Source organism: Oncorhynchus mykiss, chromosome 19 (genome assembly GCF_013265735.2).
Source record: "Oncorhynchus mykiss isolate Arlee chromosome 19, USDA_OmykA_1.1, whole genome shotgun sequence".
NCBI lineage: Eukaryota > Metazoa > Chordata > Actinopteri > Salmoniformes > Salmonidae > Oncorhynchus > Oncorhynchus mykiss.
Window position 1 is genome coordinate 27,541,565 of NC_048583.1, and position 13,164 is coordinate 27,554,728.

The 13,164-nt window shown below is 41.3% G+C and overlaps 1 protein-coding gene across 7 annotated transcripts in view; it reads right to left on the bottom strand.

Moving 5' to 3' along the window:
* Window positions 1–283: 283 nt before the first annotated feature.
* LOC110497603 (DNA (cytosine-5)-methyltransferase 3A) overlaps window positions 284–13,164 on the bottom strand; it is a 68,002-nt gene continuing 55,121 nt past the window's right edge. For 3 of the 7 annotated variants that reach the window (XM_036954577.1, XM_036954571.1, XM_036954572.1), the window contains 14 exons: window positions 12,945–13,101; window positions 10,940–11,089; window positions 10,437–10,481; window positions 9,964–10,043; window positions 7,544–7,656; window positions 7,135–7,324; window positions 6,766–6,850; window positions 6,041–6,186; window positions 5,658–5,748; window positions 5,406–5,554; window positions 4,992–5,092; window positions 4,586–4,655; window positions 4,183–4,301; window positions 284–3,884 (listed from right to left, as the gene is read on the bottom strand). In XM_036954577.1, coding sequence (XP_036810472.1) covers window positions 3,743–3,884; window positions 4,183–4,301; window positions 4,586–4,655; window positions 4,992–5,092; window positions 5,406–5,554; window positions 5,658–5,748; window positions 6,041–6,186; window positions 6,766–6,850; window positions 7,135–7,324; window positions 7,544–7,656; window positions 9,964–10,043; window positions 10,437–10,481; window positions 10,940–11,089; window positions 12,945–13,101 — 1,638 coding nt within the window. In that variant the 3' untranslated portion in view covers window positions 284–3,742. The remainder of the gene's footprint in view (window positions 3,885–4,182; window positions 4,302–4,585; window positions 4,656–4,991; window positions 5,093–5,405; window positions 5,555–5,657; window positions 5,749–6,040; window positions 6,187–6,765; window positions 6,851–7,134; window positions 7,325–7,543; window positions 7,657–9,963; window positions 10,044–10,436; window positions 10,482–10,939; window positions 11,090–12,944; window positions 13,102–13,164) is intronic. The other 4 variants (XM_036954578.1, XM_036954573.1, XM_036954575.1 and 1 more) reach the window with 3 other exon arrangements.

Sequence of the window (13,164 nt, forward strand, 5' to 3'; positions counted from 1 at the left end):
AAGACAAGAGAACACATTAGGCTATAATAAACACTACAAACAGTATTATTAGTAGTAGTAGCAATCATTAAATGTGTGAGCAAATGCAGGGTGATGTGAGCAAAAGCAGAACTAACAAACTACTACCTTTTACACTGTTAAAAGAAAAAGGTCCCTCTTAGATTTTAAAAGTCATTTTTAAAGATTGTAAAGCAGTTTAAAAAGTAGGATCTAGCTATAACTTCAGTATAGATGTGCAACACTGTGTTATTATGTTGCCAAGGAACCTGATGAATAGTGATAAGATTTTGTATCGTTCAATTTATTCTTGGTACAGGTGAAGAACAACAGGAGCTATCATATTTTTTTGCACAAAAACAATACATTTATTCAAGTGTTCTCCAGCACAAATACATAAAGGAGCCGTTTTCTTCTTTCTGGGTACTAAAAACATAAGTATTGGGTAAAGGGTGGAGAATGACTGCTACAGTTGATCATCTTAAAGAAGAAAAACATAGGCCATAAAACAGGTAATATGACACAAAAGAAGAAGCCACACAGACTGAGCGCCAACTAACAGTATCACTGGATTATAGAACTGACCTGTCTGAAACAGTGAAATGTCATGGTGAGCATCCCAAATGACACCCTATTCACTATACATGGCACCCTATGGGCCTTGGCCAAAGGTAGTGCACTGTAAAGGGAGCAGGGTGCCATTTGGGACATAACATTTGCCAATAATAACAAAAGCATCAATCAAGAAACGACAATTGAAAACAAGACATGGAAGATAGGATATTATGGCATGGAATGTAGGATTAAGAAGCAATGCGAATGCCAAGTTTTAAGCATACATTATGCATTATGCTACAGTAAAAGTTCTTACCGAAATGTTTATCTTTTTTTTTTGTTATTTCCCATTACGGAGTACATGGTTTCCCCCCACAGATAAGCACCAACCAACTACAGCAATTTCTAGTCTAAAACAATATAGGAAACTCATAATTTATTATTCACAATTTTTTCAAGTACAAAGTTAAAATGCCTTTGTTAATATATGCATCATATGAGAGTGAAATAATAGTGCTCTTCAATCATTACTACAAGGAACTTAAAAACAGTCATTGTCAAGACAAGTTTTATTTCTCTTCCAAACAAATATATTTTTTCTTGATTAGATAAAATTTTTAGCACCGTCAGAAACACCTACAATCCCTCTTTATAGTTCTTTAAAGAAACAAAAGCGACAGAAAAAAACAACAACCAACATTATGTAGGGCTGTGCAGTGAAGTATAGACCGTTCCACCTTAAAGCTGTCATTATTAGGCTACTGTTAAGATCACGTGACACATTTCAACTGGATTCAATCAGAACATTGGAAAACAAAACAAATGAACAGTACTAGAAGGCAAGACTTGGAGTCTTTACCCACCTCTAATGTTTCATAGCTTATTTTGATGAAATTGGTTCAATTTTACTTGATTACATTTTTTTTGCCCTAATCTTTTTTTCTCTTCCAATTCCATGATATATATTAGCAAAGAATTATATTTGTACATCTCATAGGTAATAAAAAAAAAGAGAAAGACAAACCAAAACCAGCAACAGGAAAACTCTATGTACAAAATGTACATATGGTCATTTGCTATACAAAAGGGGAATTAATGTCAACACAACGCGCAAGAATTCCTGCGAACCCAATGTGTGAAGTTCAACTAAAACGGTGGCAAGGATACAGTAAGGTCACTTAAGAACTTAATCATGTATGAAAATACATTTATGAAATTAAGTCATATTGAATATTTTAGTTGGGACATTGGTAAGTCATAATCTCTGCTCTTTTTTTGAGGGGGGGGGGGGGGGGGGGGCAACTGTTCAATTTTCAGTTCTGACAAACTCATTTCCAAATCTTCCACATTCAAGGTCATAATAATTCAGATCATCAGAAAATGCAGATTTGGAATGTAATCCAAGTTTGGGTAATAATCGTTTGAATAGCTCTCTCTCCTTCGAACTCTCGAAATATTCCGGATCTAAATCCTACAATCGTAATAGAAATAGAAACATTCTTTTTCATCCGGAGGATGACACTGAATTTACTGCTTTGAACAGAAGACAATATGTTAACGGAGCACATTAATCATTTTCAATTCATCTACTGTACATTGAGTAGCAATCAATAATTCCATCGTTTCCATGGATACGCCATTCTAATAATCCATTATTTCACCTCTATTGGCACAGCCCTACGGTATAGAAAACATACTGTATTACACAATGGTAAAACAGTTCACCTCATAAAAACAAAACAAACATTTCACAAGAAAAAAACAAGAAATGTTTCTAATACTAAAGGGAAAAAAAAGAAGTATACATATAAAAAGTGCTTTATAATGTTGGTAAAACAGCACAAAATTGCTATAAAACGGTAGAAGAGCATTGTGAAGCCGCACCATATTGTTTGAAGACTTGCACCTGACAGTATCTACTATCTAGTTTGCAGGGGTGAGAAGGGAAGGGAGAGTATTTTACTTGGTTGTGGAAACACCAGGGCACCCACACTCCCTCCAGTCCACCGACCATGCTCACTAACAGTTGTACAGTAATGACATGGGTCATGATGAAACTACAAAAAAAGTAGCTCACCACAGACCTTGATCAATATTTTTGTTTGTTTTTGTAACTACAGAAAACATCACTGCCCATGTGGCTAGCTTCATTTTGTGTTTGTGCAGAGTCTGACACAGGCAGGCACGGGGGCCTGAGTTTGCGTGTCGCAAGGCTTGGAAAATGATTGAAAAAGCACCGGTACAATTTTTTGTTTAAAAAAAGCTGTAAAACATAGGAAAGAGGAGGATATGGCATGCTATTCTGCAGTCTTCTGCCACCACGCCGTATTTTATCGCCACTTTGAAGTCATTTAAAGTTATTAAGATAGCACATAACTTCTTTAAGTGTGAAAACATCACACAACATCATCACAACATCACCACAACATCACACTGAAAAAACAACTTTCCAGGCAATGTTTTTTTTTTTTTTTTTTTTTCCCCATCCTGTCTAAAGTGTAGTGCCTGTGCCACATGGACTGTGATGTTTCCTATTGTCTCGAAGCACCATGGTATTGTAACCATTTTACAGTAGTACCTTAACCTTCAGTTAACTGTGTATATAAACTGTAAACAAAGAGGTATATGTGATCTGGTGTTTTGGATTCATTAAGACAGCTTTCTGTGACACTGAAGAAAATCACCCTTATTCACTTTAGCTCTGCAAGGCTCAGGAGGTGGATTGCTTCGTCCACTTCAGATATAGGCCAAAACAAAATCATGCCTACACAGCCAAAATCATTCACATACATACTGTACACACAGTATGATAAACTCTTATCTTTCAGATCTTTTCCAATCACCCAATCCTAGTCTTTATTTAAAAAAAAATAACTTTAAAAATCACACAGATCCTAGTTTCTTCTTCCTCAGTGCCTTGAGAAGAAAGCCTTGTCTCAAGTATAGCTTGCACAAATAAATCAATAAAAAAAATACTGGATAACACTGCTAAAAAGGTCAAATGACATATACAAATTAAATAGAATAAGAAGTACATTAAAAAATACAAGAAATAATGTGAAATATCTACTCTGATGATGTTTTGCTTGCCTGAGAAATGATACCAGGAAGTAGTATAATTTCACCACAACTCTTGTTTCTAGTTACAACAACAGTTATATGTTTGTGGTGGTTTCTAAGCCAAGTCTTGTTAAACACAGGCAAAGTACTCTTTGAGTGGTGCAAACAAGTGACGGATGACCGGTACACTCCACGACCTTCCCAGAAGCCTTTGCCTGGCCAGCCGACTCATGTTGGACACGTCTGTGTAATGGACAGGGAAGCCAAACACCCTGGGGAAGGAGACAGTAACCAGACAGCCACCAGAGGGAACAAGAGACAGACAGACAGAGCAGGAGACAGACCGACAGATACACTTGAGAATTAATGACATCTAAAATGGCGCTATATTTAAATGTGAGATTAACTTTTAGGTGCTTCATAGAAGGGCAATTTGGAATTATATCTATTACTTCCTGTAAGAGAATCATTTGAATAATAATGAGGTATCCCATTGGGAAAAACTGCTTGTAATAACGTCATTTAATTTGCTGCTATGATTAATTAATTTGAAGGGTAATCAGCTCCTACCTCTCCATCTCAGTGCACCAGAGAATGTCCTCCTTCTCGTTCATGAAGACAGGGAAATGCTGGTCTTTACCCTGCTTAATGGAATTAGAGCGAGTGGTGATGGTCCTCACTTTGCCAAACTGAGGGGAAACCAGGAAGTGCACACACTAAGTGGCTGGTGCATAAGAATAGGACAATAATAAGTATTGTTTACGGACCAAATTGCCCGGATATCCAAACATTTCATTTGAAAGTTCAAAAAAGGTACTCACACTCAGTTTGTTTCTACACGGTTTGAGTGCATGTACCTTGAACTAAGTTATTCAACTGAATGAACTACACAATTTACATGTTCGGCCAATTTGGTCTACGCCAGAACAGCAAAAGCACAGCTCCAATAAGAAGCCAGACATATATAACTGACCTTCGCTGTTCTGCCATGCTCCAAACACTCCTGAAGGTCCAGTCTGTCAGTGCACATGGCAGTCAAGGGTCTGCAGAGGAAAAGAGAGGGAAAGGTAAGGGATGTGTGAAAAGAGAGAGCGAGAGAGAGAGAGATGGAGAGAAAGAGAGAGAGAGAGAAAAGAGGGAGATTGGAGTGCGAGAGTGTGAGAAAGTGAGTGTGAGAGAGAGACAGAGCGCAAGAGAGAGACAGTGAGTGCGAGACAGTGAGTGCGAGAGAGAGAGAGAGAGAGAGAGAGAGAGAGAGAGAGAGAGAGAGACAAGAACAGTGCGTAAAAGGTGAATATGATTCTTTGGTTACGGAGTTTGACTGGCTCAGGAACTAGCCCAGGTGTGCGTTGCTTTAGGCTGGCTGTTGCTTCCCTCACCGTTCTCTCACCAACCTGTTCATGCCAGGCAGGTTCCCCCAGAAGTAGCGGGCGCGGTGAGCAGCAGACACCTCCTTGGCATCGATCATCACCGGGTTACACTGGCAGGGGGGAGACGAGAGGTTTATTTAACCAGGAAAGTTATTGAGAACATATTCCCTTTTACAAATAATAACCTGAAGGATTTTATTGAAGTAGTGGAGATGAGAGAGAGAATCTCATACAATGTTTAAATGAACTGCTTAAATTGTTCCCTCATAACCTAACCAGTATATTGACAGCATGCACTGTGAATTACCACCACAAGGTGGTATTCATCCAAAAATGTATCCATACTCCAATAGTTAAACATTTATATGACTAATGTACAGTTTGTTCTCCTAGATGTTATACATTCTCTGTAAAGGAACAAACCTCTAGAAAGCGAGAGATGTCCCTCTTGTCGCTGACACCCATGGCCACCACATTCTCAAAGAGCCAGAAGAACGGCCGGTTGTCGCCCTCTTTGGGCCGAGCCTCGTGCAGCAGACGGTAGAACTCAAAGAACAGCCGACCAGTGCCCTCTACAGGAGAAACAGAGAAGGACGTGCATTTAAAATTCAGCTACAGGAAATAACTCGTCACCGATCACAGAACAAGTGATAAATGTACAGGTTTGTTACCGACCATAAAGACCCTTCCTAGCCGGGTTGACAATAGAGAGGTCGTTACATGGACTTCCACCAATCACTAAGTCAAAGGGGCCCCACTCGTGTAACTGTACCAAGGGAGAGAGAAAACAAGAAAAACAATAGGAGAAAGGAGGACAGGAGATAAGACAAAATCGACAGATTATCCAACTAAGAGATACTTGTTATGGTTTAGAGATTTAAGTAATGTTATATGAAGTGTTTTTGTAATGGCCCTAACTGAGGCACCTTACAATCTTTCTCAATTGGAATATCCTTATTGAGATTGTGGTTGGGCGTTGGTCTTTGAGCCAGGTTATCGGGATTCACAGACCGTGAGTGACCTTGCATTACTCTCCTGATTCATGACATTATACTCACATGTTTGCGTGTGACATTCCTCACGTCGCCCACGTACATGATGCGTCCCTGATGCCTGACGATGCCCACCGTGACGGAGTCCTCGCACACCTCCGACGCCACATAGCGCTCCACCTGGATACCCAGCTCCTTCAGCACCAGTAGACCTAAAGGTCAGAGGTCAAAGTGGAAATAGGTCAAACGGTAGCATGTTTTTGGTTCTTTTGAAGGACTCCATGACTCCCTCGTCAACAGTGGCAATTGTTGCGGAGTGGATTTTCCTGGTTAAATAAAGTGGATGGTCCTATTTCCATAATGATTAACTTGAACTTGGTGAACTGAACTGAATAACACCATACAGGTGAGACAATAGTGAAGGCCTGGTCTAGCCTGAGGCACACTATTAATCATTTATTTTTTACAGGAGTGGGAATTCCCACTTCTTTTGTATTTTTGTGCGGTTTTATTGAACCGATAGGGAAGTGAAAGACAGACAGGAAAGGTATGAGAAGTGCACTGCTAGACAATATGGTTAAACAGCATGCTGTGTGGATTAGTTTGCTATCTATCTATCTTTATAGCAATAGACAGTCAGCCTAGTTTGTAGTCATGAGTTAGGAGGACAGTCCCGGTGAAACCTGAGACAGACGGGAAACTTTGTACAGAGAAGTACAGAGGGTTTTGTGTCAAGGAGAGGTGGGAAGAGGGGGAAGAGGAGAGAAGAGGAAAGGAGATTCCCTTCAAACCTGTTGCTATGCCATCGAACAGTGACAGGACACGAATGGGTTGTCTCTTCTCTGCCATGACTGGAGGGTAAAGCTTTGGTGGTTCCTGTGATACAACACAGAGAGAGAGAAATTATGGAGCTAGTATTTACCCAGAGAGAGCCGGGAATGACGTCAGCTGTCTCTACCGTTTGAAGCCCAATTCGTAGAGCCCCAGAGCCGTGATAGTCTGCCTGCTCATTATTTACATATTTAGGAAGCTTGTTGGAGCTCATTTGGCTCTTTTAGAGGCGCGGACGTACTGTGTCACGACGGAACACAGACTAATTGTGTCTCTGTGGCTGTGAACTTTGTAGCGAGCTTGAAACATAGTACAGAGGCACTACTCACAAAATCTTGGTCATGGTTATTAGCGAAGAAGTGCTGTAGACGACAGGGCCAGTCAGTGCGACGCTCCAGCAGGCCGAACACTCCCTTCTGTCCCTTCTCACACATGTAGCAGCTCCAGGGATCCTCTTTAATAGCTATCTGTGCTGCACCTGGGCCCACCAGCAGGTCCACACACTCCACACAGAAACACCTGGAGAGGAGAGCTGTGTTACTATCCTGCTAGACGCTAACGCCCGCACAGACACATAATCACATTCACGTAAGATCGAACATACGCACGCACAGCGTACACACAGACACACTTATGCAAACAACAATGACCGTAAACACACACACACACACACACACACACGAGTGAATCCCAACAATAATGAACTTAGTTAGCATCAGATGAAAGCACCGCCCTCACCTGCAGCAGTTGTTGTTCCCGCACATGAGCACCTCTCGTCCCCCACAGCAAATAGTGCAGTATGACTGGTAACCATCATCATCATACTGATATGCACATTCTAGAAAGCAGTTCTGGGACACAGCAGTGGAGAAATGATTTGAGCTTTGAGATTTGTCGTGTCGCTCTAGAAAGTTGAATCCACAAGTAAAATCAACTATTCTCCAATTATTGTTAACAGAACAACAAGTAACAATTCGAAATACGCTACTCAACACGTGTTTGTGTTTTGGTAACAGAGAGCTTTTAACGCTAGAAAAGAAGAGCGAATCATGTGGACGCCAAACTAATTAACATTTTTAAAGTAACTTCCCTCCACCCAGTCTTTGACTTGTCCTAAATAAGTCTATATAAAACACACTGTCGTTGTTAGAATCTTAATGAGCAGAATTACTGTTATAGGCAGTTTTAGCAGGACATGTCATTTCCCCCCTCATTCACCACAAGGCAGCTTATGCAGCTGCTGGCCCATTGAAACTACACCTAAACTATATTCTAACTAATTTCACAGATATAATAATAGTTAGCCTAAAGACAAGATTAAATGGACAAAAGTCTGATGGGTGACAATTACAAGCACAGCTTGAAACTGACACAGAGGCAGGGAAACGGGAGCGCCAAAATCAAATCCCCCAACAGAGTCACATGGTAGCTAAGACAATTTGATTTCTATATAGTATCAGAAAGAGCAGATTCTGCAGTTCCTAAAACACTTACCTTTGTCAAAAAAAAGCTCTATTTCAATATATCACTTTTTCCAAGAATAACCGCTGTTCAACACGTGAGCACTCGCGGCAGCAAAATACAACTTAAAACATGCTATTCTGTTCTTTTGAAATACATTTTCTTATTTCCATCATGTTTCTTAAGACCTGTCAAAAGGAAATCATGAATGTAAACTGTTGAATGGTTGTGGTTTTAGTCATTTTTCATTTGTACATTATAGTCTACAGTAACATTAAATAATGAAAATGCTATTGAGCTAACGTAGGCTAATGTGATTAGCATGAGGTTGTAAGTAACAAGAACATTTCCCAGGACATAGACAGACATAAAATTCTTGTTAATCTAACGGCACTGTCCAATTTACAGTAGCTATTACAGTGAAAGAATACCATACTATTGTTTGTGGAGATTGCACTGTTACGAACTTGAAATTGTATTAATAAACCAATTAGGCACATTTGGGCAGTCTTGAAACAAAATTTTGAACAGAAATGCAATGGTTCATTGGATCAGTCTAAAACTTTGTACATACACTGCTGCCATCTAGCAGCAAAAATCTATATTGCACCTGGGCTGGAATAATACATTATGGCCTTTCTCTTGCATTTCAAAGATGGTAAAAAAAATTAAAAAAAATGTTTTTCTTTATATTATATTTTTCCAGATATAATGTGTATATTTGCCTACATTAATTTAACATTTCCACAAACTTCAAAGTGTTTCCTTTCAAATGGTAACAAGAATATGCATATCCTTGCTTCAGGTTAGAATTGGGTAGGATTTTGGTTATGTCATTTTAGACAAAAATTTTAAAAAGGGGCGGATCCTTAAGAGGTTAAAATAAGGCCTAAAGCAGCGCTGGAGCCTAGAGGGGAGCTAGACCTGGCCCGTATATATATAGAGGGAAAAGCTAGTCAGTTGCACAACTGAATGCATTCAACCGAAATGCGTCTTCTTCATTTAACCCAACCCCTCAGAATCAGAGATATGCAGGTGGCTGCCTTAATCAGCGGCATTGGCGTCCGGGGAGCAATTGTTGTTGGGGGTTAACTGTCTTGCTCAAGGGCAGAACGACACATTTTTCCACCTTGCCGGCTCGAGAATTCAACACAGCGAGATTTCGGTTACTGCCCCAACGCTCTTCACCGCTAGGCTACCTGCTGCCCTCTAGGATCAGGTCCTACCTGCCCATGTAATCATCTCAGAGTAGGAGTGCCGATATAGGATCAGGTCCTACCTGTCCATGTAATCATCTCAGAGTAGGAGTGCCGATATAGGATCAGGTCCTACCTGTCCATGTAATCATCTCAGAGTAGGAGTGCCGACATAGGATCAGGTCCTACCTGTCCATGTAATCATCTCAGAGTAGGAGCGCCGATATAGGATCAGGTCCTACCTGCCCATGTAATCATCTCAGAGTAGGAGTGCCGATATAGGATCAGGTCCAACCTGTCTATGTAATCATCTCAGAGTAGGAGTGCCGATATAGGATCAGGTCCTACCTGTCCATGTAATCTGATTCATTGTGATCCAAAAGGCTAAACCGATCATCCAGCTTGAGAGGCTTGATACATACACCCCCAGAGCTACAGACTACATGGCCTTACAGCTAGCCCTGACTCAACAGCCTTAATGGCCTCCTCTTCCCTCCTTACCTTACAGCTCTGGCACATTCCTCCAGCAAACAGAGGGTGTTCACGGGAAACATTCAAACTTCCACAGGAGATGCAGATGTCTGTGGAGAAAGACAGAATGTAATTGGTGCCAGCCAGAGATGCAGTGGCACGCAAATAAATGGGTAAACCCTGAGCGCCGATCAAGATACGCGACTTTAGCATAATAGGTGCACTATACACAAAATAAAAAAGGTGTGTAAACAACACGTATAAACATTTACCCTCCACTAAAACCACTAGGCAAGCCAACTGGAGGTTGAAAAACCCACCCCACTGCTTTGAATCCAGCCTTGGATTCAATAAGGCATATTTGAACAGCCGTGAGAGGAATGTACATTTCATAAGGAAAGCTAATATGCTTTGAGGACTCATATAAAATAGCCAACTCTCTTTCATTCGCTGCCTACTAAACATGACCCTGGCTGCCTGAGCACAAGAGACAGACCACTTACCTTCTATGCTTCTGCATTTCTGTCTCACTTCATACACAAGTCTCTCTGGAAATGCAGACCGGAGAGAGAAAGAAAAAAAAACACGGTTTCAGATTCAGGATATGACTTGAACGTTTGTTGCTATGCTACCTTTTGCAGATGACATCTTCGAGAGAGAAAAAAGCTGCAGACATACCCACGATCACCCCTACTTCACCATTTGCTTTTAAGATATTACATGTGTTTTTTCTTTGCCAATATAAAGTGTTGGGCTGAGTACATTCATAGCACATAGAGAAGAGATACGGCGCTACATAACATTTACCAGATACATGACATAGAACACCTACACTTGTTAACAGAATTGACCATGTTTAACCCTAGTACTAAGCACCTGCTACCCTGTCTTTCACAAACAGTCTCTCTTTCACTCTCACACACACCCCTTAGCTAAACCTCCCTGAGGGGGAGGGATATAGAGGTCACAACCCCTATTTAACCTAATAAAAAAAAAGCAGGCCTACCTCTCGTCCCCTCGTCAATCATCTCCTTGACCTTGGGTTTCTCGGCTGCAGTGCTTTTGCGAGGCTTTTTGGCTGGAGGGGGTGTGTAGGCTGCCGCCTCTGGCTCCACCCACACGTCAGGGTACACCTCCTTATATGGGTTACGCTCCTCTGGTGGGCGGGGCATATCAGTAAGACAATAAACAAGTCAGATAACCAGACTCTTGCCAAAAGACTACCAAAGACAGGTAGGGGAATGCTGGATAAAAAGGGTGGAATTGATCTGGCAACTGAAGGCACATTCCCCTACCATTGGGCCCTCGAGCCCCACAACAATACTTTCGTTGTTCGCTGTAACACCGACAACAAAATGTCTATATAATGTGTTTTTTTGTTGTTGTCACATACACCAGATAGGTGTAGTGAAATGTGTTGTTTTACAGGGTCAGCCAAAGTAGTATGGCGCCCCTGGAGAAAATGAGGTTAAAATGCCTTGATCAAGACCCTTGTCGGCTCGGGTATTCAACCAGCAACCTTTTGGTTACTGGCCCAGCGCTCTTAACCACTAGGCTACCTGCCTGTTATAAGCTCCTCTTGCCTTTCGGTAAATCTAAGCTTCGGTGATTTCCCAATGTATTCCAGTCCCTCCAGGATTCCGCGATACTGCGATCGCATAATTCAATGCAAAAATCAACCAATCAGCGCCTATTATGCGACAGCTCGCAATGTTGACCAACCCCCGCACTTTTAGGGCATAAAAGGGTCCAATCGAAAGCGGGTTTGTAATTTTGACCAATTACTGCACTGTCACTGTGGAAAATGGCCCAAATCCAAACAAGTCAACAAAGTTTTTTCCCCCTGGCCTGTCAGCGTATTCACATATGGGTGATTGTTGATAGCTGACAGGCAGTACAATGAACAGAAATCAATCTCATTTGCCAACAAAAATAACAGATAAACCGTGCGAAACAATTTCCAAATGTTTTTGGAAACAAGTTGAAAATGGACAATAAACAGTAACTTCGAATCAGCAAAGCATATGAGAATGTCAGAACAGTTCCCACAGCAGCGGCAGATCACCATGACTCATGTGGTAGCAGGGACGACTGTGGCAAGCGCTGAAAGAATCAAGGTGAGTGGCGTTTTACTCAAACTTTCACTCTGCTGACCTTGGCTTTAGTAGGGTGGTCGGCACTCTGCTCTCCCCAGTCTGTCTAAAGGAGAGCGCTGCTCAAAGCACCGAGTGTAATTTGTCAGCTTTGCCGTTTTAAACTCTCTGTAAAAGTTCATACGGAGGACGAAAGCACAGTCTTTCTGGATAAAAAACAAACAAACAGTAATACTGTTTTTAAAGTACCTATCAACCGCAATACACCATTTTTTTACGTTTTCTGTTCGTTATCTCCCTTACGACCCGTTAAGAAAAAAATCACAATCTATTATTTTGAAGACAATTTATGTGAAAGAAATATCAATCCTCAAATGGAAAGCGATTGATCAGCGTTGAATCACATTTTTTTTAGAGAGAGAGAGAGTGTGAGTGGGAGGTGCTTCTCGTGTTGATAGCAAAGCCCCAAGCCTGATGGAGAGGAGAGGTGAGTGGGAATGGGAGGTGCATCTCGTGTTGATAGCAAAGCCCCAAGCCTGATGGAGAGGAGAGGTGTGAGTGGGAATGGGAGGTGCATCTCGTGTTGATAGCAAAGCCCCAAAGCCTGATGGAGAGGAGAGGTGTGTGTGGGTGAATGTGAGTGAATCATGACAGAGCTGTTCGTTCAGGGAAATAAACTAAATTGAGGCACTTTAGATGTTTCTAATTGTTTTTGTATGATGTATTCTGCTTAAAATCGTCCTAAAACTGAGCACATTACTTTTTATTGCTTTATATGAAATTAACGTGAAAAAAAAAAAACATTGCCAAATGTATCGCAGAATTTCATAAAAGTTCCCTTCTAAATCAAGCATTTTTGGCCACAGTAATCATATTCTCTACAATTAAATGGCAAATAAACATGACAATTAAACTTACCTTCTGGTGGCTCTAGGCCCTTGGGCCCGGTGGGTTGGAAGCCTGTCTTAGCCCACTCTATCATCTGTTTGCTCTGTAGATCCACTGACTTGGAGGTGTCCGTCTCATCGCTCTCCGGACAGGCTATAAAGGCTTTGCCTGCTCGGGTGCTGGCCACCTGCAGAGGGACATGACCGGTCATTGTTGTCATCCTTTCATCACCTGTATGTACAGTCAACTC